A 26,919-nucleotide genomic window follows, 5' to 3' on the forward strand; every position below is an offset into this window, starting at 1 on the left:
AGTGATCATGTTTTTACACATGTACTATAGTAGTGATCATGTTTTTACACATGTACTATAGTAGTGATCATGTTTTTACACATTTACTGTAATAGTGATCTTATTTTTACACATGTACTATAGTAGTGATCATATTTTTACACATGTACTATAGTAGTGATCATATTTTTACACATGTACTATAGTAGTGATCATGTTTTTACACATGTACTATAGTAGTGATCATGTTTTTACACATGTACTATAGTAGTGATCATATTTTTACACATGTACTATAGTAGTGATCATATTTTTACACATGTACTATAGTAGTGATCATGTTTTTACACATGTACTATAGTAGTGATCATATTTTTACACATGTACTATAGTAGTGATCATATTTTTACACATGTACTATAGTAGTGATCATGTTTTTACACATGTACTATAGTAGTGATCATATTTTTACACATGTACTATAGTAGTGATCATATTTTTACACATGTACTATAGTAGTAATCATGTTTTTACACATTTACTGTAATAGTGATCTTATTTTTACACATGTACTATAGTAGTGATCATATTTTTACACATGTACTATAGTAGTGATCATATTTTTACACATGTACTATAGTAGTGATCATGTTTTTACACATGTACTATAGTAGTGATCATGTTTTTACACATGTACTATAGTAGTGATCATATTTTTACACATGTACTATAGTAGTGATCATATTTTTACACATGTACTATAGTAGTGATCATGTTTTTACACATTTACTGTAATAGTGATCTTATTTTTACACATGTACTATAGTAGTGATCATATTTTTACACATGTACTATAGTAGTGATCATATTTTTACACATGTACTATAGTAGTGATCATGTTTTTACACATGTACTATAGTAGTGATCATGTTTTTACACATGTACTATAGTAGTGATCATATTTTTACACATGTACTATAGTAGTGATCATATTTTTACACATGTACTATAGTAGTGATCATGTTTTTACACATGTACTATAGTAGTGATCATATTTTTACACATGTACTATAGTAGTGATCATATTTTTACACATGTACTATAGTAGTGATCATGTTTTTACACATGTACTATAGTAGTGATCATATTTTTACACATGTACTATAGTAGTGATCATATTTTTACACATGTACTATAGTAGTGATCATGTTTTTCCACATGTACTATAGTAGTGATCATATTTTTACACATGTACTATAGTAGTGATCATATTTTTACACATGTACTATAGTAGTAATCATGTTTTTACACATTTACTGTAATAGTGATCTTATTTTACACATGTACTATAGTAGTGATCATATTTTTACACATGTACTATAGTAGTGATCATATTTTTACACATGTACTATAGTAGTGATCCTATTTTTACACATGTACTATAGTAGTGATCATATTTTTACACATGTACTATAGTAGTGATCATGTTTTTACACATGTACTATAGTAGTGATCATGTTTTTACACATGTACTATAGTAGTGATCATATTTTTACACATGTACTATAGTAGTGATCATGTTTTTACACATGTACTATAGTAGTGATCATGTTTTTACACATTTACTGTAATAGTGATCTTATTTTTACACATGTACTATAGTAGTGATCATATTTTTACACATGTACTATAGTAGTGATCATATTTTTACACATGTACTATAGTAGTGATCATGTTTTTACACATGTACTATAGTAGTGATCATGTTTTTACACATGTACTATAGTAGTGATCATATTTTTACACATGTACTATAGTAGTGATCATATTTTTACACATGTACTATAGTAGTGATCATGTTTTTACACATGTACTATAGTAGTGATCATATTTTTACACATGTACTATAGTAGTGATCATATTTTTACACATGTACTATAGTAGTGATCATGTTTTTACACATGTACTATAGTAGTGATCATATTTTTACACATGTACTATAGTAGTGATCATATTTTTACACATGTACTATAGTAGTAATCATGTTTTTACACATTTACTGTAATAGTGATCTTATTTTTACACATGTACTATAGTAGTGATCATATTTTTACACATGTACTATAGTAGTGATCATATTTTTACACATGTACTATAGTAGTGATCATGTTTTTACACATGTACTATAGTAGTGATCATGTTTTTACACATGTACTATAGTAGTGATCATATTTTTACACATGTACTATAGTAGTGATCATATTTTTACACATGTACTATAGTAGTGATCATATTTTTACACATGTACTATAGTAGTGATCATGTTTTTACACATTTACTGTAATAGTGATCTTATTTTTACACATGTACTATAGTAGTGATCATATTTTTACACATGTACTATAGTAGTGATCATATTTTTACACATGTACTATAGTAGTGATCATGTTTTTACACATGTACTATAGTAGTGATCATGTTTTTACACATGTACTATAGTAGTGATCATATTTTTACACATTTACTATAGTAGTGATCATATTTTTACACATGTACTATAGTAGTGATCATATTTTTACACATGTACTATAGTAGTGATCATATTTTTACACATGTACTATAGTAGTGATCATATTTTTACACATGTACTATAGTAGTGATCATGTTTTTACACATGTACTATAGTAGTGATCATGTTTTTACACATGTACTATAGTAGTGATCATATTTTTACACATGTACTATAGTAGTGATCATATTTTTACACATGTACTATAGTAGTGATCATATTTTTACACATGCACTATAGTAGTGATCATGTTTTTACACATTTACTGTAATAGTGATCTTATTTTTACACATGTACTATAGTAGTGATCATATTTTTACACATGTACTATAGTAGTGATCATATTTTTACACATGTACTATAGTAGTGATCATGTTTTTACACATGTACTATAGTAGTGATCATGTTTTTACACATGTACTATAGTAGTGATCATATTTTTAAACATGTACTATAGTAGTGATCATATTTTTACACATGTACTATAGTAGTGATCATATTTTTACACATGTACTATAGTAGTGATCATGTTTTTACACATGTACTATAGTAGTGATCATGTTTTTACACATGTACTATAGTAGTGATCATATTTTTACACATGTACTATAGTAGTGATCATATTTTTACACATGTACTATAGTAGTGATCATATTTTTACACATGTACTATAGTAGTGATCATATTTTTACACATGTACTATAGTAGTGATCATGTTTTTACACATTTACTGTAATAGTGATCTTATTTTTACACATGTACTATAGTAGTGATCATATTTTTACACATGTACTATAGTAGTGATCATATTTTTACACATGTACTATAGTAGTGATCATATTTTTACACATGTACTATAGTAGTGATCATATTTTTACACATGTACTATAGTAGTGATCATATTTTTACACATGTACTATAGTAGTGATCATGTTTTTACACATTTACTGTAATAGTGATCTTATTTTTACACATGTACTATAGTAGTGATCATATTTTTACACATGTACTATAGTAGTGATCATATTTTTACACATGTACTATAGTAGTGATCATGTTTTTACACATGTACTATAGTAGTGATCATGTTTTTACACATGTACTATAGTAGTGATCATATTTTTACACATGTACTATAGTAGTGATCATATTTTTACACATGTACTATAGTAGTGATCATATTTTTACACATGTACTATAGTAGTGATCATGTTTTTACACATTTACTGTAATAGTGATCTTATTTTTACACATGTACTATAGTAGTGATCATATTTTTACACATTTATTGTAATAGTGATCTTATTTGTACACATGTACTGTAGTAGTGATCACATTTTTACACATGTACTGTGTTAGTTAACTTGTTCAACATGTTTACTGCATTATTTTTACACTTGGTACTGCAGGTAAGAATGTTCCCTAAAGCAGTGGCCCCCAACCACCGGGCCGCAGAATAATTTCTTAATGAATTTTTTGTATAATTTTTTAATTTTTTCATTAAATCAACATAAAAACACAAGATACACTTACAATTAGTGCACCAACCCCAAAAAACTCCCTTTTTCATGACAAAAAAATAAAATAAAAATCCCCCCTCGCCGGGCCGCGGGACAAATTATCAAGCGTTGACCGGTCTGCAGCTACAAAAAGGTTGGGGACCACTGCCCTAAAGCTTTTGCCTGGAGACTACATGTGTGTTTGACCATATTTATCCGTAACACAACTATTGATGGTAAAACTGCAACTAAAAAAAAAATAAAGTTGTGGACTGAGTACTTTCCACTTGTCCTTTCAGGTTCATGGTCCCTCCTCAGCCCGTGTGTCTGGAGACAAGCGTGACCTACACCATCCGCTTGGACTTCAGACGCTATCAGGACGCCAACAACGTCATCAACGGCGCCGCCAACGCCGTCCTCCTGATGGACTCGGTGAGGACCTTCCTCCCCCTCCTGGTCCTCTTCTCTTTGCTGACTCCTCTGGTCTTGGTTCTCCAGATCGCCCTGATGCCTCGCCACTCCTCCTTGGAGATGTTCAACGCCGGGGATCAGGCCTCCGACGCCAGGAAGCAGACGTACGAGCGGTACCGCTGTCACGAGGCGGCCAAGAGCGTGACCCGGCCCTCCATGAGCGACACCTGCGCCAAGCTGATCACCAGCATGTCGGCTGTCATCCACGACGGGGCTTTGCGTGAGTGGAAAAACACTTAAGTGACATGTAGATATTGTACTTTATGGACCCAAATATAATCAGAATCAGAAATACTTTAATAATCCCGAAGAGGAAATTAAGATATTCAACACAATCCCATTCAAGAGCAGACCAACATTACAGGGAGACAGAACAGGATCGCTGACGGGTCTGACAAATTCCGGCGCGCCTTACAGACATCTTACAGTTGTCTGTTCAACATCTTCCCGCTTGAAGCCAAATCACCACCAGACGTGCTATTTTTCTTGGGAATTATTTCTTCATTTGTTAACAGATTCACACCTTCAGTCTAAGCCTGGGCCTCTGGAGAGGGGGTCCAGACTGAGGCCAAGGGGAAAACGATTGGGTTTTTAATTAGGGATTGACTGACTATTAGCCGGTTATCACTGAATATCATCATGAACTTCAAGAGGTAGTCGCCTGATACGGTTTTCACTTCACAGGTGTGCTTGAAGCTCATTGAGAGAATGCCAAGAGTGTGCGAAGCAGTAATCAGAGCGCTATTTTGAAGAAACTAGAACATAAATCATGTTTTCAGTTATTTCACCTTTTTCTGTCACGTACATAAATCCAAATTCATAGTTTTGATGCCTTCATTGACAATCTTGTCAGGTTTAAACACTGATGACATCTATTGAACAAGACAAGAAGTAAGGAATTAAACAGAGACAGAATTCAATTTGGCTCAATTGAGGGGAAACGTCCGGGCTTTACCCTTGCACAGTCTCCGGCAAGCTCTGACGAAAGATTGTACGCTTCTTCCTTTTATTCAGACATTCCCTGATTACACGACAAAGGCTGTTTTCTAAGGGGCAGGGGTAGTAAACAGCCATCGTTTTTGTCACAGAACAGTTCAATGTAAATGGTAATTGGGTTGTACTTTTATAGCACTTTTCTACCTTTTTTTTAAGGAACTCAAAGCGCTTTGACACTATTTCCACATTCACCCTTTCACACACACATTCACACACTGATGGCGGGTGCTGCCATACAAGGCGCTAACCAGGGCCCTTCAGTGACAATCTTGTCAGGTTCAAACACTGATGACATCTATTAAACAAGACAAGAAGCAAGGAATTGAACAGAGACAGAATTCAATTCAGCTCAATTGAGGAGAAACGTCTGAGCTGTACCCTTGCACAGTCTCCACCACGCTCTGACGAAAGATTGTACGCCTCTTCCTGTCATTTGGACTTTCCCTGATTACATGGCAACGGCTGTTTCTAAGGGATGGGGGTCGTAAACAGCCATCGTTTTTGTCACAGAACAGTTGAAAGTAAATGGTAAATGGGTTGTACTTTTATAGCACTTTTCTACCTTTTTTTTAAGGAACTCAAAGCGCTTTGACACTATTACCACATTCACCCTTTCACACACACATTCACACACTGATGGCGGGTGCTGCCATGCAAGGCGCTTACCAGGACCCTTCAGTGACAATCTTGTCAGGTTCAAACACTGATGACATCTATTAAACAAGACAAGAAGCAAGGAATTAAACAGAGACAGAATTCAATTTAGCTCAATTGAGGAGAAACGTCTGAGCTGTACCCTTGCACAGTCTCCATCAGGTTCTGACGAAAGATTGTACGCCTCTTCCTTTGATTTGGACTTTCCCTAATTACATGGCAACGGCTGTTTCTAAGGGACGGGGGTCGTAAACAGCCATCATTTTTGTCACAAATCAGTTAAAAGAAAAGGTCGTAAACAGCCGTAGTATCGAAACGTCGATTTTAGATGATATCGCCCATCCCTGATGGATGTTTGGTGTAAAATGTCAACGTTCCCCGCTCCTGGCTGGGTGTGGTCGACTGATATTGTGGCCTCTCTCCTCTCCAGCCTGCAACTGCCACCCGCAGGGATCCACCAGCTCCATGTGCGAGGTCCGCGGGGGTCAGTGTGACTGCAGACCCAACGTCATCGGTCAGCGCTGCGAACAGTGCGCCTACGGAACCTACGGCTTCGGACCCTCAGGCTGCTTTGGTGAGACGCCTTGGGTGATAGTTAGTCGGCCACACCAATGTCGCACAAGTATTTGTATTTGATGGTAACGCCAACCCTGCTGGCGCCCTCTGCTGGCGCTCCGGTCAATCTCCACGCTTCCAAACTTGCAATTTCAAGCCGCTATCTTGCAGCCTGCGGTTGCAGCCTGGAGGGGTCGGTCACCCGACTGTGTGACAAGTACACGGGGCAGTGCCAGTGTCGCCCCGGGGCGTTCGGCCAGCAGTGCGACGGGTGCCAGGCGGGTCACTGGGGGTTCCCCAACTGCCGACCCTGCCAGTGCAACGGCCACGCCGACGAGTGCGAGCAGAGGAGCGGCGCTTGCATCAACTGCAGGGACAACACCGGCGGGGACAGATGTGACAGGTGACACTTGCATGTGTGGATTTTAAAATATGAATTGAAATAATTATAGAAAATAATGTTTTATGGAGGAGTTGGATGAAGTGGCTGTGGGGAGAGAAGTCTGGGCTTCCCTGCTTAGGCTGCTGCCCCCGTGACCCGGCCTCGGATGTATGCACACAGTATACTTTTTGTTTTTGTGCCTGGTAGACTGTTATTTTACATATAAATCCAGATATAATTAAATAAAATCAATTATATGAGATGGCGACTTGTCCAGGGTTTACACTGTCTTCCTGAGATGGGCTCCAGCACCCCCCGCGACCTCAAAAAAGGGACAAGCGGTAGAAAATGGATGAATGGATGATAATATGATTTGTTTTTGTCTCTGATAATGTGTTATTTTACATATAACTCTAATTAAATTAAATTATATGAGGTGGCGACTTGTCCAGAGTGTTCACCGCCTTCCTTCGAATGCAGCTGAGATAGGCTCCAGCACCCCCCGCGACCCCAAAAAAGGGACAAGCGGTAGAAAATGGATGAATGGATGATAATATGATTTGCTTTTTTCTCTGATAATGTGCTATTTTACATATAAATCTAATTAAATTATATGAGGTGGCGACTTGTCCAGGGTGTACCCCGCCTTCCGTCCAAATGCAGCTGAGATAGGCTCAGCACCCCCGTGACCCCAAAGAAACGGACAAACGGTAGAAAATGGATGAATGGATGATAATATGATTTGTTTTTGTCTCTGATAATGTGTTATTTTACATATAAATCTAATTAAATTATATGAGGTGGCGACTTGTCCAGGGTGTACCCCGCCTTCCGCCCGAATGCAGCTGAGATAGGCTCCAGCCCCCCCACCACCCCAAAAAGGACAAGCCGTAGAAAATGGATGGATGGATGAAAATATCATTTGTTTTTTGTGTGTGGTAATGTGTTATTTTACATATAAATTCAAGTCTGATTAAAAATAAAATCAATCATATGTGGTGGCGACTTGTCCAGGGTGTACACCGCCTTCCGCCCGAATGCAGCTGAGATAGGCTCCAGCCCCCCCGCGACCCTCAAAAGAGACAAGCGGTAGAAAATGGATGGATGGATGAAAATATTATTTGTTTTTTGTGTCTGGTAATGTGTTATTTTACATATAAATTTTAGTCTGATTAAAAATAAAATCAATCATGTGAGGTGGCGACTTGTCCAGGGTGTACACTGCCTTCAGAACCGAATGCAGCTGAGATAGGCTCCAAGTCATACCAAAGACTATAAAAATGGGACTTATTACCTCCATGTTTGGCACTCAGCATCAAGGGTTGGAATCGGGGGTTAAATCACCAAAAATTATTCCCGGGCGTGGCCACCGGTGCTGCTCACTGCTCCCCTCACCTCCTAAGGGGCGATCAAGGGGGATGGGTCAAATGCAGAGGACACATTTCACCACACTTAGTGTGTGTGTGACAATCATTGGTACTTTAACTTAACTTAAAACATGTTTTTGTTCTACTGGAGGGCAAGGCAGGTTTAAATAATGACTCTGATTAGTGCTCAGGCATCAGGTGAGTGGGAGAACACTAATCAGAAGCAGGTGGGAATAATAAGTCAACATGGTAACTAAAACAAACAAGGGTGCACAAAAAACAGGAACCGAAGGAGTCTTAGATTGAAAATAAAAAAATAGAACCCAGACCACAGATCATGACACAGGTAGCATCTTTTTTTCCCACAATGCACTTCTGCCATGACCCGCTCCTGCTGAATTTTCATTGGTTGACGTGTGTGTGATGATTGCTGATATCCGGCTAGTCTCTTACGTGAATGAGATAAATAAGGGCAAGGAAAAACTCACCCCAGTGGGACATCGACCATGATGACTATGAGAAACCTTGGAGAGGACCACATATGGTTCAGTAACAGCTTCTTCACTCAGGCCATAATTGTGCAGCCCTTTGAGACACTTGTAGATTTAGGGCTATATAAATAAATATTGATGGGCTGTTGGAATGAAGACCTTTTTTTTTGTACATTTTGAGAAACTTAAGTCCGAGTCTGAAGTGCCCACGGTCTTTGGTGTAGAACCTGGGCAAGCTTGTAGAGGCCAAAACAACGACTATAGCGTGCATTTGTGCATAATATTGTAATAAGACTGCCTTGTTCCCTGTCGTCTTAGGTGTGCCAACGGTTACTACGGTAACCCCATTTTGGGAGTGGCGACCGGCGGCGGCTGGTGTCGCCCGTGCCCGTGTCCCGGCGGCCCCAGCAGCGGGCGCCACTTTGCCGCTTCCTGTTACCAGGACAACCACAACCAGCAAATTGTCTGCAACTGTAACCATGGATACACAGGTAAACTTATTCAGGAGGAAAATTATCTGACAATTTAACAAGAAAATTCAACTTGTCAAGACTTTCCAAAACAAGACAAAAAAATATACAACAATGAGGGGTATTTTATTTCAACTAAGCAAAATTATCTGCCAATTTAACAAGAAAATTTGGTTTGTCAAGACATTCCATACAAGAAAAAAAAATACAAAAATTACGGCTATTTTATTTGAACTAAGAAAAATTATCTGCCAAAGTCAAGACTTTCCAAAACAAGAAAAAAAATAAGGGGGAATTTTATTTAACTTCTGCAAAATTATCTGCCAATAGAAAGAGAAAATTCGGCTTGTCAAGACTTTCCAAAACAAGAAAAAAAAATACAAAAATGAGGGGTATTTTATTTAAACTAAGAAAAATTATTTGCCAATAGAACAAGAAAATTCGGCTTGTCAAGACTTTCCAAAACAAGAAAAAAAAATACAAAAATGAGGGGTATTTTATTTAAACTAAGAAAAATTATTTGCCAATAGAACAAGAAAATTTGGCTTGTCAAGACTTTCCAAAACAAGAAGACAAAAAATTGGGGTATCTTATTTGAACTAAGCAAAATGATCTGCCAATTGAGCAAGAAAAATCAGCTTCTCAAGACTTTCCAAAACAAGAAAAAAAAAAATACAAAAATGAGGGGTATTTTATTTAAAATAAGAACAATTTTCTGCCAATTGAGCAAGAAAAATCAGCTTCTCAAGACTTTCCAAAACAAGAAAAAAAAAAATACAAAAATGAGGGGTATTTTATTTAAAATAAGAACAATTTTCTGCCAATAGAGCAAGAAAAATCAGCTTGTCAAGACTTTCCAAAACAAGAAAAAAAAAATAAACAAATAAAAAATAGGGGTATTTTATTTGAACTGAACAGAATTATCTGCCAATAGAACAAGAACATTTGGCTTGTCAAAACTTTCCAAAACAAGAAAAAATATATTAAAAAATAGGGGTATTTTATTTGAATTAAGCAAAATTATCTGCCAATAGAACATGAAAATTCGGCTTGTCAATACTTTCCAAAACAAGACAAAAAAATATACAACAATGAGGGGTATTTTATTTCAACTAAGAAAAATTATCTGCCGATAGAACAAGAAAATTCAGCTTGTTGAGACTTTCCAAAACAAGACAAAAAAAAAAATAGGGGTATTTTATTTCAACTAAGCAAAATTATTTGCCAATAGAACATGAAAATTCGGCTTGTCAAGACATTCCAAAACAAGAAAAAGAAATACAAAAATTACGGCTATTTTATTTGAACTAAGAAAAATTATCTGCCAAAGTCAAGACTTTCCAAGAAAAGAAGAAAAAAAAAGGGTAATTTTATTTAACTTCAGCAAAATTATCTGCCAATAGAACATGAAAATTCGGTTTATCAAGACTTTCCAAAACAGGACAAAAAGTTTTAAAATGAGGGGTATTTTATTTCAATTAAGCAAAGTTATTTGCCAATAGAACAAGAAAATTTGGCTTGTCGAGACTTTTCAAAACAAGACAAAAAAATTTAAAAATAGGGGTATTTTATTTCAATTATGCAAAATAAAATTATCTGCCAATAGAACAAGAAAATTCGGCTTGTCAAAACTTTCCAAAACAAGAAAAAGAAATACAAAAATTACGGCTATTTTATTTGAACTAAGAAAAATTATCTGCCAAAGTCAAGACTTTCCAAAACAAGAAAAAAAAAAAAAAAGGGTAATTTTATTTAACTTCTGCAAAACTATCTGCCAGTCGAAAAGAAATTCAGCTTGTCAAGACTTTCCAAAACAAGAAAAAAAAAAAAAAAAAAATAGGGGTATTTTATTTAAACTAAGAAAAATTATTTGCCAATAGAACAAGAAAATTTGGCTTGTCAAGACTTTTCAAAACAAGACAAAACATTTTAAAATGAGGGGTATTTTTTTTTAATTAAGCAAAATTATCTGCCAATAGAACAAGAAAATTCGGCTTGTCAAGACGTTCCAAAACAAGACAAAAAAAAAAAAATTGGGGTATTTTATTTCAATTATGCAAAATAAAATTATCTGCCAATAGAACAAGAAAATTAAGCTTGTTGAGACTTTCCAAAACAAGAAAAAAAAAATAGGGGTATTTTATTTGAACTAAGCAAAATTATCTGCCAATAGAACATGAAAATTCGGCTTGTCAAGACTTTCCAAAACAGGACAAAAAAATTAAAAAATGAGGGGTATTTTATTTGAATTAAGCAAAATTATCTGCCAATAGAAGAAGAACATTCATCTTGTCAAAGCTTTCCAAAACAAGAAAAAAAAAATTTGTGGTATTTTATTTGACTTAAGCAAAATTATCTGCCAATAGAACAAGAAAATTCGGCTTGGCAAGACTTTCCAAAACAAGAAAAAAAAAAAAAATAGGGGTATTTTATTTCAATTATGCACAATTATCTGCCAATAGAACATGAAAATTCGGCTTGTTGAGACTTTCCAAAACAAGAAAAAAAAAAGGTTAGTTTTATTGAACTTAAGCAAAATTATCTGCCAATAGCACGACAAAAATTCTGCTTGTCGAGAATTTCCAAAACAAGAAAAAAAATACAATACTGAGGGGTATTTTATTTGAACTAAGCAAAATTATCTGCCAATGGAACACGGAAATGTGGCTTGTCGGGACTTTCCAAAACAAGAAGAAAAAAAAAAGAAAGGGTAATTCAATTTAACTTAAGCAAAATTATCTGCCAGTAGAAGAAGACAATTTGACTTGTCAAGACTTTCCAAAACAAGAAAAAAAAATAGGGGTATTTTATTTGAACTAAGCAAAATTATCTGCCAATAGAACATGAAAATTCAGCTTGTCAAGACTTTCCAAAACAAGAATAAAATATACAAAAGTGAGGGGTATTTTATTTTAATTAAGCAAAATTATCTGCCAATAGAACATGAAAATTCAGCTTGTCAAGACTTTCCAAAACAAGAATAAAATATACAAAAGTGAGGGGTATTTTATTTTAATTAAGCAAAATTATCTGCCAATAGAACAAGAAAATTCGGCTTGTCAAGACTTTCCAAAACAAGAAAAAAATATATACAAAAATGAGGGGTATTTTATTTCAATTAAGCAAAATTATCTGCCAATGGAACAAGAAAATTCGGATTGTCAATACTTTCCAAAACAAGACAAAAAAAAAAAAGGGAATTTTATTTAACTTAAGCAAAATGATCTGCCAATACATCAAGAACATTCCGCTTGTCAAGACTTTCCAAGACAAGAAAAAAAAAATTGGGTTATTTTATTTCAACTAAGCAAAATTATCTGCCAATAGAACGAGAAAATTCGACTTGTCAAGACTTTCCAGGACGAGAAAAAAAAAAAAAATACAAAAATGAGGGTTATTTTATTTGAACTAAGCAAAATTACCTGCCAATAGAACAAGAAAATTTGGCTTGTCAAGACTTTCAAATACAAGTAAAATTAGCTAACCTCAGTGAACCGAATATTACAACAGTAGTATTGATATTTTTGTTAATTTTGACATTCTTTTGTTAGAAAACAACAAATTTAGGGCAAAATAACACAACACAATGCTAAAGTATGGATGTTGTTTTCAGAGGGTTTTAATTTGGTTATATTGTATTGGTTTTAATGTTTTTAACCTCTAAAGGCCTTAGTGGCCAGCACCTTTTAGCTCTTATTTCCAAAATTGTGTACACTACTGAATTGGGGTCTAATGGCCACTTTTGTGGACACTTATACTCTTCTGACACCACCAGATGGCAGTATAACACACAATGGAATTTGAAGAGAAAAAAAAGTGTAAAAATAAAAATGTGTATGTCACTACACACGAAGTACACGTTTGTGTACTTATGGACTAAGTACACTACAAAAAAGTCAGTGTTCGAAAACAAGAAAAAAAAATACAAAAATGAAGGGTATTTTATTTGAACTAAGCAAAAGGATCTGCTAATAGATCAAGAAAATTTGGCTTGTCAAGACTTTCCAAAACAAGTTAAATTAGCTAACCTTAATGGACCCAATATTACTACAGTAGTATTGATATTTTTGTTAATTTAGACATTCTTTTTTTAGAAAACGACAAATTTAGGGCAAAATAACACAACACAATGCTAAAGTATGGATGTTGTTTTCAGAGGGTTTTAATTTGGTTATATTGTATTGGTTTTAATGTTTTTAACCTCTAAAGGCCTTAGTGGCCAGCACATTTTAGCTCTTATTTCCAAAATTGTGTACACTACTGAATTGGGGTCTAATGGCCACTTATGTGGACACTTATACTCTTCTGACACCACCAATGGCAGTATAACACACAATGGAATTTGAAAAAAAAAAAAAGTGTAAAAATAAAAATGTGTATGTCACTACACATGAAGTACACGTTTGTGTACTTATGGACTAAGTACATTACAAAAAAGTCAGTGTTCAAAAACAAGAAAAAAAAATACAAAAATGAAGGGTATTTCATTTGAACTAAGCAAAAGGATCTGCTAATAGATCAAGAAAATGTGGCTTGTCAAGACTTTCCAAAACAAGTTAAACTAGCTAACATAAATGGACCCAAAAAATAGCTTAAAATAAGTATATTCTCACTAATAACAAGTGCACTGTTCTTTGTAGAAAAAACAAATATGAGACCTTTTTGCTCAATATGTTGAAAAATATTCGTAAAATAAGTCAATGCTAGTGCCATTATCTCGACATCATGATATGCGCTCGGCATTACATTTCTTGAAACCAGCAAACTTATGCTAAAAACTGATTTATTTTTCTTAATGGAAAGGTAACCGCTTGTTACTCTCGGGGTCTCTTAGCCGCTCAGGCAAATCATACGGTCTAAAAATGCATTTTTCCATCGACAACATGACATCATTGCGCCAAGTGCGTGCTCTTTCAGTCAATTAGTGCGCATATACAGGACTGTCTCAGAAAATTAGAATATTGTGATAAAGTCCTCTATTTTCCGTAATGCAACTAAAAACATGGACATCTCATACATTCTGGATTCATTAAACATCAACTGAACTATTGCAAGCCTTTTATTATTTTAATATTGCTGATTATGGCATACAGCTTAAGAAAACTCAAAAATCCTATCTCAAAAAATTTGAATATTTCCTCAGACCAAGTTAAAAAAAAATATTTATAACAGCAAAACAAAATCAAACATTTGAAAATGTCAATTAATGCACTATTTGGTTAGGAATCATTTTGCATGGATTACTGCACGGAGGCAATCGGCCTGTGGCATTGCTGAGGTGTTATGGATGCCCAGGATGCTTCAAAAGCGGCCTTTAGCTCATTTGCATTATTGGGTCTGGTGTCTTTCAGCTTCTTCTTCACAATACCCCACAAATTCTCTATAGGGTTCAGGTCAGGGGAGTCGGCAGGCCAATGGAGGACAGTAATGCCATGGTCAGTACACCAGTTACTGCTGGTTTTGGCACTTTGGACAGGTGCCGGATCATGCTGGAAAATTAAATAATCATCTCCAGGAAACTCATTTGGGCCGCTTGTACCCGTGATCTTATCCTTTCGGTCATGACCCAAAGCTCATGACCATAGGTGAGGATGGGAACATAGATCGACCGGTAAATTGAGAGCTTTGCCTTCCGGCTCAGCTCCTTCTTCACCACAACGGATCGATACAACGTCCGCATTACTGAAGACGCCGCACCGATCCACCTGTCAATCTCACGATCCACTCTTCCCTCACTGGTGAACAAGACTCCTAGGTACTTGAACTCCTCCACTTGGGGCAGGGTCTCCTCCCCAACCCGGAGATGGCACTCCACCCTTTTCCGGGGCGAGAACCATGGACTCGGACAAAAAACAAAAACCAGGAAGTGCAAAAGGTGACTGAATGTCCAAAATCAAAATGACAAAACCAAACATGGTCCATAGGTGTGACAGCAACAAGCTGTAATATCTTACTGAGATCATTTAGGACCAAAACCCTTAAAACAAGTGAAAGACTCTAACATAAAATCTGCTTATTGAGACGAGTGATCTTATCAGATAGAAAATAAGCAAATATCACCCTTATTTGAGATATCTAATCTTACTTAGATTTCAGTTTTTGCAGATATACCAAATCCTCATGGAATAAAGAAATGAAAGGACGATGATGAACAGCCTCAGAATAGTAACCTGCATTCCCCCCCCCTTCTATTACTGGTGCAGGGATTGTTAAACGCTCCAGGCTGACCCTTTGTAAGCGTGAGTAGTCGCTGAGTGGATCACCACTTCACCGTCCGTCACCCGACCGGTTCTACCAAAGCACGCATGGCAAACAATGCTTCTCTATTAAGCACTTTCTAGTATCACCTACAGGGTCTTTAAGGCAGTGGTCCCCAACTCTAGGGTGTGTTTCTTTGCGAGGAGATGGTCCCTGATGGTATTCAGTTCACCTGAATAGACCTCACCGGGAAGGCTGAGGAGTGGGATCCCACGATAGTTGGGGCACACCCTCCGGTTTCCCTTCTTAAACTGGTACAAAACAGAAAACTGACGGAACAAGGTCGCTGATCGCACCGGAAGCTAAGGCTACAGTAGTGATGGGTTGATGAGGCGTCATGTAGCGTTTCGACACATTGCAAAACTGTATCGATACTGTATCACTAAATACTGACATCTGCTGGACATTAGAAATCCCTACAGGCAACCTATGGACCGACTCAACTGACACTGATTTGATGACCTAGTACAGGCGGAGGGAACCTGTGGCTCTTTTGATGACCGCATCTGGCTCTCGGATAAATCTGAGCTGACGTTGCTTAACACGATAAGTAATGAATAATTCCACTTGTAATCACAGTGTTAAAAGTAACGTTCAAAATATAAATTATTGTCAAGCATTTTTAACCCATCCATCCGTTTCCTACCGCACCTGTTCAAGAAGTTGCGTCAATGGTAAGAAGTTATTTACTAATTATTAGTTAGTGTGGGGCTTGCCCTCCTGGGGGTTCTTCAGACCCCCAAGCACCGATATGGGAGCCTGTTTCAGGGTTACGATATTGTTTTATTTTTCAATAAATCTCTCAGTTGTTTTCCAGCAATTGTATTTCCAGCCCCAACCCTATCTCTCCTCCTGGCTGCTGCTTATAACAGAGCGACAGGTGATTAGATAACAAGGCCCAGGTGGGCCTTCTAAGCACCTGTCGCTGCAGGCCCGCAGGCCACGCCCCCTCCACAGTTAGCTTCAGAATAACAATGTTATTACAAAGAATAAGAGACCTATTATACTGTTGGTTTTACTTAAAAATGCACGCGTTTAGTTGTGTTAAGTGTTAAAAAAATATTATATGGCTCTTACGGAAATATATTTCCAAATATTTGGCTGTTTGGCTCTCTCAGCCAAAAAGGTTCCCGACCCCTGTGTTAGTATATACAATAAGTCATTGTATTTCATTTAGGATTATTTCATATCTTCATTTAAAATAAAAACATTTTTTTATCTTTTTTTAGATACAGTCAATAAATAATGTGAACATGTATCATAACATGGAAATCTAAGAGAACGTGTTGTGAATGAGACTGGGATTTTAATTTTAATTTTTTTCATGCGGTCTGAATACGCACTGTTGATTGATTGATTGAAACTTTTATTAGCGGATTGCACAGTACAGTACATATTCCGTACAATTGACCACTAAATGGTAACACCCCAATAAGTTTTTCAACTTGTTTAAGTCGGGGTCCACATTAATCAATTCATGGTAAAAATGTAATGAGTGATCCATCGAGCTGGATTTGAACCAGAGCCCTAAGGAACTCAGCATGAGCATCTACCACATCTCCACTCTACCAACTGAACTACCGAAATGGTTCAACGTAAAAACACATACCGTTACCGACCCAATAACACAGGGGTCGGGAACCTTTTTGGCTGAGAGAGCCAAACAGCCAAATATTCTGAAATATATTTCCGTAAGAGCCATGTAATATTTTTTTTAACACTTAACACAACTAAACGAGTGCATTTTTAAGTAAAACCAACATTTCTAGAGTATAATAGGTCTCTTATTCTTTGTAATAACATTGTTATTCTGAAGCTAACTGTGGAGGGGGCGTGGCCTGCGGGCCTGCAGCAAAGCAGGACGTTGCCAGGACCGGCCTCGAAATCAGCGACAGGTGCGTAGACGGCCCACCTGGGCCTTGTTATCTAATCACCTGTCGGTCTGTTATAAGCAGCAGCCAGGAGGAGAGACAGGGTTGGGGCTGGAGCCAGAGCGCGAGTGAGGACGAAAGAGAAAAAGACAATTGCTGGAAAGCAACTGAGTGAAAAATAAAATAAAAAAATATTGTAACCCTGAAACAGGCTCTCATGTCGGTGCTTGGGGGTCTGAAGAACCCCCAGGAGGGCAAGCCCCACACTAACCACTAATTAATAAATAACTTCTTACCATTGACGCAACTTCTTGAACAGGTGCGGCAGAAAAAAGGATGGACGGATTAAAAATGCTTGACAATAATTTATATTTTGAACGTTATTTTTAACACTGTGATTACAAGTGGAATTATTCATTATTTATTGTGTTAAGCAACGTCAGCTCAGATTTATCCGAGAGCCAGATGCAGTCATCAAAAGAGCCACATCTGGCTCTAGAGCCATAGGTTCCCTACCCCTGGACTAACAGATCGAGTAGAAACTTTGAGAGAACAGGTTGAAACGACAAGAAAAATGAACACAAATGCCTTTTTTTCCCAACATATGATCAAAATATTCCTACACAGCAGAAATGATCTCCGACGACGATAAATGACAAATGACCTAAGACAGAAGTGCGGCGATTCTATTGGCAGCAGCATCTCGTTGACAGATGCACTTTCTTATAAACACAGTTCGCGTATCGGTCACATGACCGAAACAGCTCATAATCGGTCATGTGACTTTCGAAAAGCGGTAAGCGCACCGACACAGGGTTTTGCTCTATGAGCTCGACGCATCGGTGTTGCCGGACCCATCACTAGGCTACAACTTAGCACAGACTAAAGATCGCAAGCAGGGGTTCTGCTTTGGAGGCTGCAGAACCTCTTTCTAAAGTCCAGCGGTGAAAACAGTCCTTGGTGGGGGTGGGAGGAGTCGTTGCAGATTTTCTGAGCCCTGGTCAGGCAGCTGCTTTTTGCGATTTCCTACATAGGAGGAAGAGGAGTCCTGATGATCTTTTCCGACGTCCTCACCACTCTCAGGAGAGACTTCCAGTCCGAGGCATTGCAGGCTCCAGTCCAGACAGAGATGCTGTAGAATAGGGGGAGGGAGCTGTGCTCTTTTCATCCGACGCAAAAAGTGCATGCGCTGCTGAGCTCTTTTTACAAGAACAACTAACAGAACATAACTAAACAAAACACGATCCGGACCACGGATCATTACACACGGACTGGGGACCACTGCTTTAAGGATCTGCAGACCACTTTCTGAGCATTTGCACAACATGTCTGTCGTTGTACCCCACTGAGATCCATTGGATGGTTCAGACCTGGGCAAATTAAGACCCGGGGGCCACATGCGGCCCGTTAAGCTTTTCAATCTGGCCCGCCGGACATTCCCAAATATTTTTTTTTAGATCTTTAAGATGGAAAGTGTAGCTGCCATTATAACGTGAAGTGATGTTTTCTAATGACCGCAAGTCTTGAACTATGCTAAGTATTTCAATGGTTGGAATTTGCACTTTTGATACTTTTCGGTACTTTTCAATACTTTTCTAAATAAAGTAGACCAGAAAAATTGCGTTATTGGCTTTATTTTAACAAAAAATCTTAGGGTGTGGCGGACCGGTACTTTTCAGAGGCGGTATGGTACCGAATATGATTCATTAGTATCGCGGTACTATAAAAATACCCGTGTACCATACAACCCTACTAGTTACTATGGTAATCTACGTCACAGCAGGTCAGACGAGGCACTAAGTAGTGTGGGCGGGGAGCGTTTCCACAGAGTGTTTCCAGAAATGTGGGTGCCAGAGACAGACGTGGAAGGAGAGATTTACAACAAAGTTCTAAAGCTTTGTGATACATCCGATATATCAGATTGTAGATGTTTTTTTTATTTTTTACCCTTCATGTTTATATTTCTCTTTGTTGTTGCATTTTTGTTGCATTTGGCTTGATTGTGAAATATTCTCTTTATATATATATATATATATATATATATATATATATATATATATAAAGAGAACATATATATAATAAATATCAATTGACATATTTCACAATCAATATATATATATATATATATATATATATATATATATACAAGAAACAATAGAAAGGTGTGTGTCAAAAATCCAAGAGTGTGTATGGTGTAAGACTATGTGAAGTATTTAATTGGAGCGTTTTACCACAAGTGTTGGAGACGGGGTGCTGTCAGACAAGGGCAAGGCAGGCAGGGTTGTTCAGGGGCGGAAGCGGGGTCGATAGGCAGGAGCAAGTCGTCGTAGTCCGGGGGCGAGCGAGGAGTCGAGAAACGAAGGAGGCAGTCAGAGAAAGACGGAGATCCGGGGAAAAGTGAGACGCACAGCTCACTTTACAGGCGATGGAGGGTACTGCTGGGACACAGGAGAAGACAAGGGACAATTCAAGCCACGGAGAGGAAACAAGAATAGCGCATCAAGCAGTCGCTTACGGAACATCATGAAAAACTAAGTTCCCGCGCCGATCCTTGGGGTCCAATGGTCCCTTTATTCAGCTCTCCCTCATCAGTCACAGGTGTGCAGATTGACTGATGGTGTGCAGGCTTGTAGCTGCGTGGTCGTGCTGCGCTCAGCGTGAGCGGGGGCGTGTCCGAGCGCGCTGGTCCCGCAGAGGAGGGAGACGCAGACTGCGCGTGCGCCGTGACTTTGAGAGGGGCTGTGACATTCATGTGTTCTCAATATTCAGGGTTTTATCGTTCATGGAAAAAAATGAAATTCCATTCCGTTTTTAAAGCGGTCTGTCATAGCATTTTTAGCATTCAATCAGACTTTATTGTGAGGTTTTGTATTAGTTTTCCTAAAAATAGATATACCCGCCCTCAGACACATTTTTTTTCCTCTAAATTTGGCCCCCCGAGTCAAAATAATTGCCCAGGCCTGGGATGGTTGATAAAATAAAAATAAAAGTAATTTGCCATGTTTTCCACTCTGGAGAGCAAATTTTCTATTGAAATGTATTAGTAAAAATCCAGTGGGATACATCGTAGTTGTCTATAATACAAAGTGAACCGATATGTAAGCATTTTCTGTTCAATGACCCAGAATCATTTGGCCGTAAGTCTGGGTCAGCGACTGTTTGAAGAACTCTGTTCATCTTCTTTTTTTTTTTTGTTGGACTTGCTACTTTCTAGTCCTCTGTCCAACTTCTCTCCTTCCGCCTCTAATCCTCCTTGTACTTTGAGCAGCTCTTTCATCTTTCCCCACCTTCTCCGATTTCCTCCTGTACTCCTGTGCGGCCAAATATGACAAGTATTTGGCAAATAAGTCCACGCTCAAACACAACGTGGCACAGTGGGGGGTTCCTTTCAGAGTCTCTTTATGGAGGGTCAAAATGTACATTTAAACAATTGCCAGAGTGTGAATTTGTTTTATTATTTGCATCATTTTTAAGGTTGTTTTTTGTTCATAATAAACAAATGCCAAGAGTTGGTTAGAATAGACTGCAAGGACAAGATATGTAATGTTCCAACTGGTAAAAGTTGTTATTTTTTGCCAAGATTAGCTCATTTTGAATTTGATGCAAAAAAAAAAGCTGGTACAAGTGGCAAAAAGGACTGAGGAATGCTCATCCAACACTTATTTTGAACACCCCACAGGTGAACGGGCTGATTGGGAAAAGGTGGGTGCCATAATTGGCGTGAAATGCTCAGTCGTTCACAAACAAGGACGGGGCGAGGTTCACCATTTTGTCAACGAATGTGTGAGCAAATTGTTTTAGAACAACATTTCTAAACCAGCTATTGCAAGGAATTTAGGGATTTTACCATCTATAGTCTGTAATATCATCAAAAGGTTCAAAGAATCTGGAGAAATCACTGAACGTAAGCGATGATATTACGAACCTTCGATCCCTCAGCATCAAAAAGCGACATCCGTGTGTAAAGGATATCACCACGTGGGCTCAGGAACACTTCAGAAAAAACACTGTGAGTAACTACAGTTGGTTGCTACATCTGTAAGTGCAAGTTAAAACTCTACAAAGCAAAGAGAAAGCTATTTATCAACAACACCCAGAAACGATGCCGGCTTCGCTAAGCCCGAGCGAGCTCATCTAAGATGGACTGATGCAAAGTGGAAAAGTGTTTTGTCCGATAAATCCACATTTCAAATTGATTTTGGAAGAAACTGTGGACGTCATGTCTTTCGGAACAGAGTGGAAAAGAACCATCTGGATTTTTCTAGGCGCAAAGTTGAAAAGCCAGCACCTGTGATTTGGAATTTGATTCCTGCAACATGTTTCAAAAAGGACTGAGAAAGTTGAGGAATGCTCATCCAACACTTATTTTGAACATCCCACAGGTGAACGGGCTAATTGGCAAGAGGTGGGTGCCATAATTGGCGTGAAATGCTCGGTCGTTCACAAACAAGGACGGGGCGAGGTTCACCATTTTGTCAACGAATGTGTGAGCAAATTGTTTAAGAACAGCATTTCTAAACCAGCTATTGCAAGGAATTTAGGAATTTCACCAGCTACGGTCCGTAATATCATCAAAAGGTTCAGAGAATCTGGAGGAATCACTGCACGTAAACGATGATATTACGGACCTTCGATCCCTCAGCATCAAAAAGCGACATCAGTGGGTAAAGGATATCACCACGTGAGCTCAGGAACACTTCAGAAAAAACACTGTGAGTAACTACAGTTGGTTGCTACATCTGTAAGTGCAAGTTAAAACTCTACAAAGCAAAGAGAAAGCTATTTATCAACAACACCCAGAAACGATGCCGGCTTCGCTAAGCCCGAGCGAGCTCATCTAAGATGGACTGATGCAAAGTGGAAAAGTGTTTTGTCCGATAAATCCACATTTCAAATTGATTTTGGAAGAAACTGTGGACGTCATGTCCTTCGGAACAGAGTGGAAAAGAACCATCTGGATTTTTCTAGGCGCAAAGTTGAAAAGCCAGCACCTGTGATTTGGAATTTGATTCCTGCAACATGTTTCAAAAAGGACTGAGAAAGTTGAGGAATGCTCATCCAACACTTATTTTGAACATCCCACAGGTGAACGGGCTAATTGGGAACAGGTGGGTGCCATGATTGCCGTGAAATGCTCGGTCGTTCACAAACAAGGACGGGGCGAGGTTCACCATTTTGTCAACACATGTGTGAGCAAATTGTTTAAGAAGAACATTTCTAAACCAGCTATTGCAAGGAATTTAGGAATTTCACCAGCTACGGTCCGTAATATCATCAAAAGGTTCAGAGAATCTGGAGGAATCACTGCACGTAAACGATGATATTACGGACCTTCGATCCCTCAGCATCAATAAGCGACATCAGTGGGTAAAGGATATCACCACATGGGCTCGGGAACACTTGAGAAAACCACTGTCAGTAAGTACAGTTGGTCGCTACATCTGTCAGTGCAAGTTAAAACTCTACTAATCAAAGCGAAAGCTGTTTATCAACAACACCCAGAAATGACGCCGGCTTCGCTGGGCCCAGGCTCATCCAAGATCGACTGATGCAAAGTGGAAAAGTGTTCCGTAGTCTGACGAGTCCACATTTCAAATTGATTTCGGACCAAAGAGGAAAATAACCACCTGGATTGTTCTAGGCGCAAAGTTGAAAAGCCAGCATCTGTGATTTGGAATTTGATGCCTGAAACCGGTTTCAAAAAAAGCTGGCACAAGTGGCAAAAAGGACTGAAAAAGTTCAGGAATGCTCATCAAATACTTATTTTGGAACATCCCACAGGTGAACATGCTATTTGGGAACAGGTGGATGCCATGATTGGGTTCAAAAGAAGCTGCCATGAAATGCTCAGTCATTCACAATTAATGACAAAGGTCACCACTTTGTCAACAAATAAGTTTCGAACAGTTTAAGAACAACATTTCTCAACCAGCTATTGCAAGGAATTTAGGGATTTCACCATCTCAGGTCCGTAATATCATCAAAAGGTTCAGAGAAGCTGGAGAAATCAATGCACGTAAGCGATGATATGACGGACCTTCAATCCCTCAGCATCAAAAAGCGTCATCGGTATGTAAAGGATATCACCACATGGGCTCAGGAACACTTCAGAAAACCACAATCAGTAACTACAGTTAGTTGCAACATCTGTCAGTGCAAGTTAAAACTCTACTATGCAAAGCGAAAGCCGTTTATCAACAACACCCAGAAACAACGCTGGGCCCGAGCTCATCTAAGATGGACTGATGCAAAGTGGAAAATTGTTCTGTGGTCTGACGAGTCCATATTTCAAATATATTTTAGAAGAAACGATGGACGTCGTGTCCTCCGGAACAGAAAGGAAAAGAACCATCTGGATTGTTCTAGGCACAAATTTGAGAAGCCAGCATCTGTGATTTGAAATGTCATGCCTGGAACATGTTTTTAAAAAAGCTGGCAGAAGTGGTAAAAAGGACTGAGAAAGTTGAGGAATGCTCATCAAACACTTATTTGGAACATCCCACAGGTGAACATGCTAATAGTACATGCTAACTGTAGTTTAAACTACAGTTTAAAGCCATTTATCAACACAGGTGAACATGCTAATAGTACATGCTAACTGTAGTTTAAACTACAGTTTAAAGCCATTTATCAACAACACCCAGAAACGACGTTGGCTTCGCTGGGCCCGAGATCATCTACGATGGACTGATGCAAAGTGGAAAACTGTTCCGTGGTCTGACGAGTCCACCTTTCAAATTGTTTTTGGAAACTGCGGACGTTGTGTCTTTTGGAACAAAGAGGAAAAGAACCATCTGGATTGTTCTAGGTTCCAAGTTGAAAAGCCAGCATCTGTGATGGTATGGGGTTGTATTTTGAAAATGAATGAATGGATGGATGAAACGCATTCAGAATGTTTATCATGGTTCTTCTTCTTTGTACTTTTGTAAACACTTTAAGTTTGAAAGTTTCCTGAAGGGGATTATATGAGTACATTGTTTGATTGCTTTGCTTAATATGTGAAGAAATTTGTGATTTTTTATTTTTTAATACATTTTCAAACTTTAAAAAAAAAAAAAAAAAGTTTCGCACTGTCATTACAGGGTATTGTGTGTAGAATTTTGAGGACAAAAAGGAATTTATTCGATTTTGGAGTAAGACTGTAACAGAAAAATGTGGGAAAAGTGAATATTTTCCAGGTGCTCTGTATTAACTTGTGGAACGGGCAGTTGGCGCCCCCTGTTGGTTTTATTATTTACATCTGTGGACCCCGAATATAGGACCACCCATCTCTTTCCAACTCTTTCCTAGGGAACCAATATGGTAGTGTTAAGAGTAAATGTAGTCATGGAAATTGTCATACTTAAACCCTTAGAATCTAAGGGTTTAGGTATGACAATTTCATACAAACACACACACACACATATATATATATATATATATATATATATATATATATATATATATATATATATATATATATATATATATATATATATATATATATATATATATACATATACATATATATATATGTATATATATATGTATATATATATGTATATATACATATGTATATATAATTATGTATATATATATATGTGTATATATATATATATGTGTAATTATATATATATATATATGTATATATGTATATATATGTATATATATATAATTACATACTCTCTTATATATACATGTATACACACATATACATACATATATATGTATATATATGTATATATATATATATATATATATATATGTATATATGTATATATATGTATATATATATATATATATATATATATATATGTATATATGTATATATATATATATAATTACATACTCTCTTATATATACATGTATACACACATATATATATATATATATATGCACACACACATATATACATACATATATAATTACATACACATATATACACACACACATATATATATATATACATATATACACATATATACATACATAAATATACAAATACATATGCATAAATATATATACACATATACATACATATATAGTTACATACAAATATATTAACACACACATATATATATATATATATATATATATATATATATATACATATATATATATGTGTATATATATGTATGTATATATATATATGTATGTATATATATATATATATTTATATATATATATATATATGTGTGTGTGTATATATATATATATATATGTATGTATGTATGTATGTATGTATGTATGTATGTATATATATATACGCATATACATACATGTATCTAGTATCTAAGGCTTAGATACTTGACACTGACCGATCTCTCCTTTCAGGTGCACGCTGTGAGGAATGTGCCCCCGGTTACCATGGCAACCCCTCCCAGCCCGGGGGTCAGTGTCAGCCGTGCCAGTGCAACAACAACATCGACATGGCAGACGCGGGCGCCTGCGACAGACGCAGCGGAGCGTGCAGGAAATGCCTCTACAACACGGAAGGACCCAACTGCTCCATCTGCAGAAGCGGCTACTTCGGGGACGCTTCCAGGCGCAACTGCAGGAGTGAGTCATGTGCTGACCTGGGAGTCGAACGCGGAAACCTAACTTTTCTTTTTAATTTATAGAATGCATTTGTAACTTCCTGGGCACGGACAGGAGCCAGTGTTTGGATCGTGAAGACTGCGTGTGCCAGCGGTCCACGGGTCAGTGCCAGTGTCTGCCCAACGTGATCGGGCTGACCTGCGACCACTGTGCCCCCGGACACTGGAACCTGGCCAGCGCCAAAGGCTGCGACCCGTGTGGGTGTGACCCTCACAACTCCATCACCACGCTGTGTAACGAGGTAGGTCAACTCCACCCGGGTTCTGAGAGCCTGAGTTCACCTTAAGACCGGAAGAAACCAAATATAAGACTCTGCACAAATGATGAATAATGTAATAATTCATTCTTATCTTATTCTCCCTCTCATCCTTGCGGCAGACCCCTAGACCAGGGGTCCCCAAAATACGGGCCAATGTATATATATATATATATATATATATATATATATATATATATATATATATATATATATATATATATATATATATATATATATATATATATATATATATATAATATATATATATATATATATATATATATATATATTAGAGATGCGCGGATAGGCAATTATATCATCCGCAACCGCATCACTAAAGTCGTCATCCACCCGCCATACACCCGAACCAATATTTTATCAGAACCGCAACCTTTACCACTAAAAGAGCTAGTTTTACCCGTGTCACAAAGTAAAGAAAGCATTGGGAGCCGCTAACGTTCTCGCGAATATCCGACGGTGCGCATCCGGATAACGAGAAAAAGGGCGTGCTGTGAAGCCAT

General features: G+C 37.5%; 1 protein-coding gene across 3 annotated transcripts in view; it reads left to right on the top strand.

The window, feature by feature from the left end:
• Positions 1-26,919, top strand: part of lamb2 (laminin, beta 2 (laminin S)) — a 170,397-nt gene that overhangs the window by 107,828 nt on the left and 35,650 nt on the right. For 2 of the 3 annotated variants that reach the window (XM_061904874.1, XM_061904873.1), the window contains 8 exons: positions 4,347-4,479; positions 4,546-4,738; positions 6,599-6,742; positions 6,895-7,126; positions 9,282-9,454; positions 15,637-15,672; positions 25,876-26,100; positions 26,163-26,380. In XM_061904874.1, the coding sequence (XP_061760858.1) occupies positions 4,347-4,479; positions 4,546-4,738; positions 6,599-6,742; positions 6,895-7,126; positions 9,282-9,454; positions 15,637-15,672; positions 25,876-26,100; positions 26,163-26,380 (1,354 nt within the window). The remainder of the gene's footprint in view (positions 1-4,346; positions 4,480-4,545; positions 4,739-6,598; positions 6,743-6,894; positions 7,127-9,281; positions 9,455-15,636; positions 15,673-25,875; positions 26,101-26,162; positions 26,381-26,919) is intronic. The other variant, XM_061904875.1, reaches the window with a different exon arrangement.

Source organism: Nerophis ophidion, linkage group LG06 (assembly GCF_033978795.1).
Source record: "Nerophis ophidion isolate RoL-2023_Sa linkage group LG06, RoL_Noph_v1.0, whole genome shotgun sequence".
In the NCBI taxonomy this organism is placed as follows: Eukaryota; Metazoa; Chordata; class Actinopteri; order Syngnathiformes; family Syngnathidae; genus Nerophis; species Nerophis ophidion.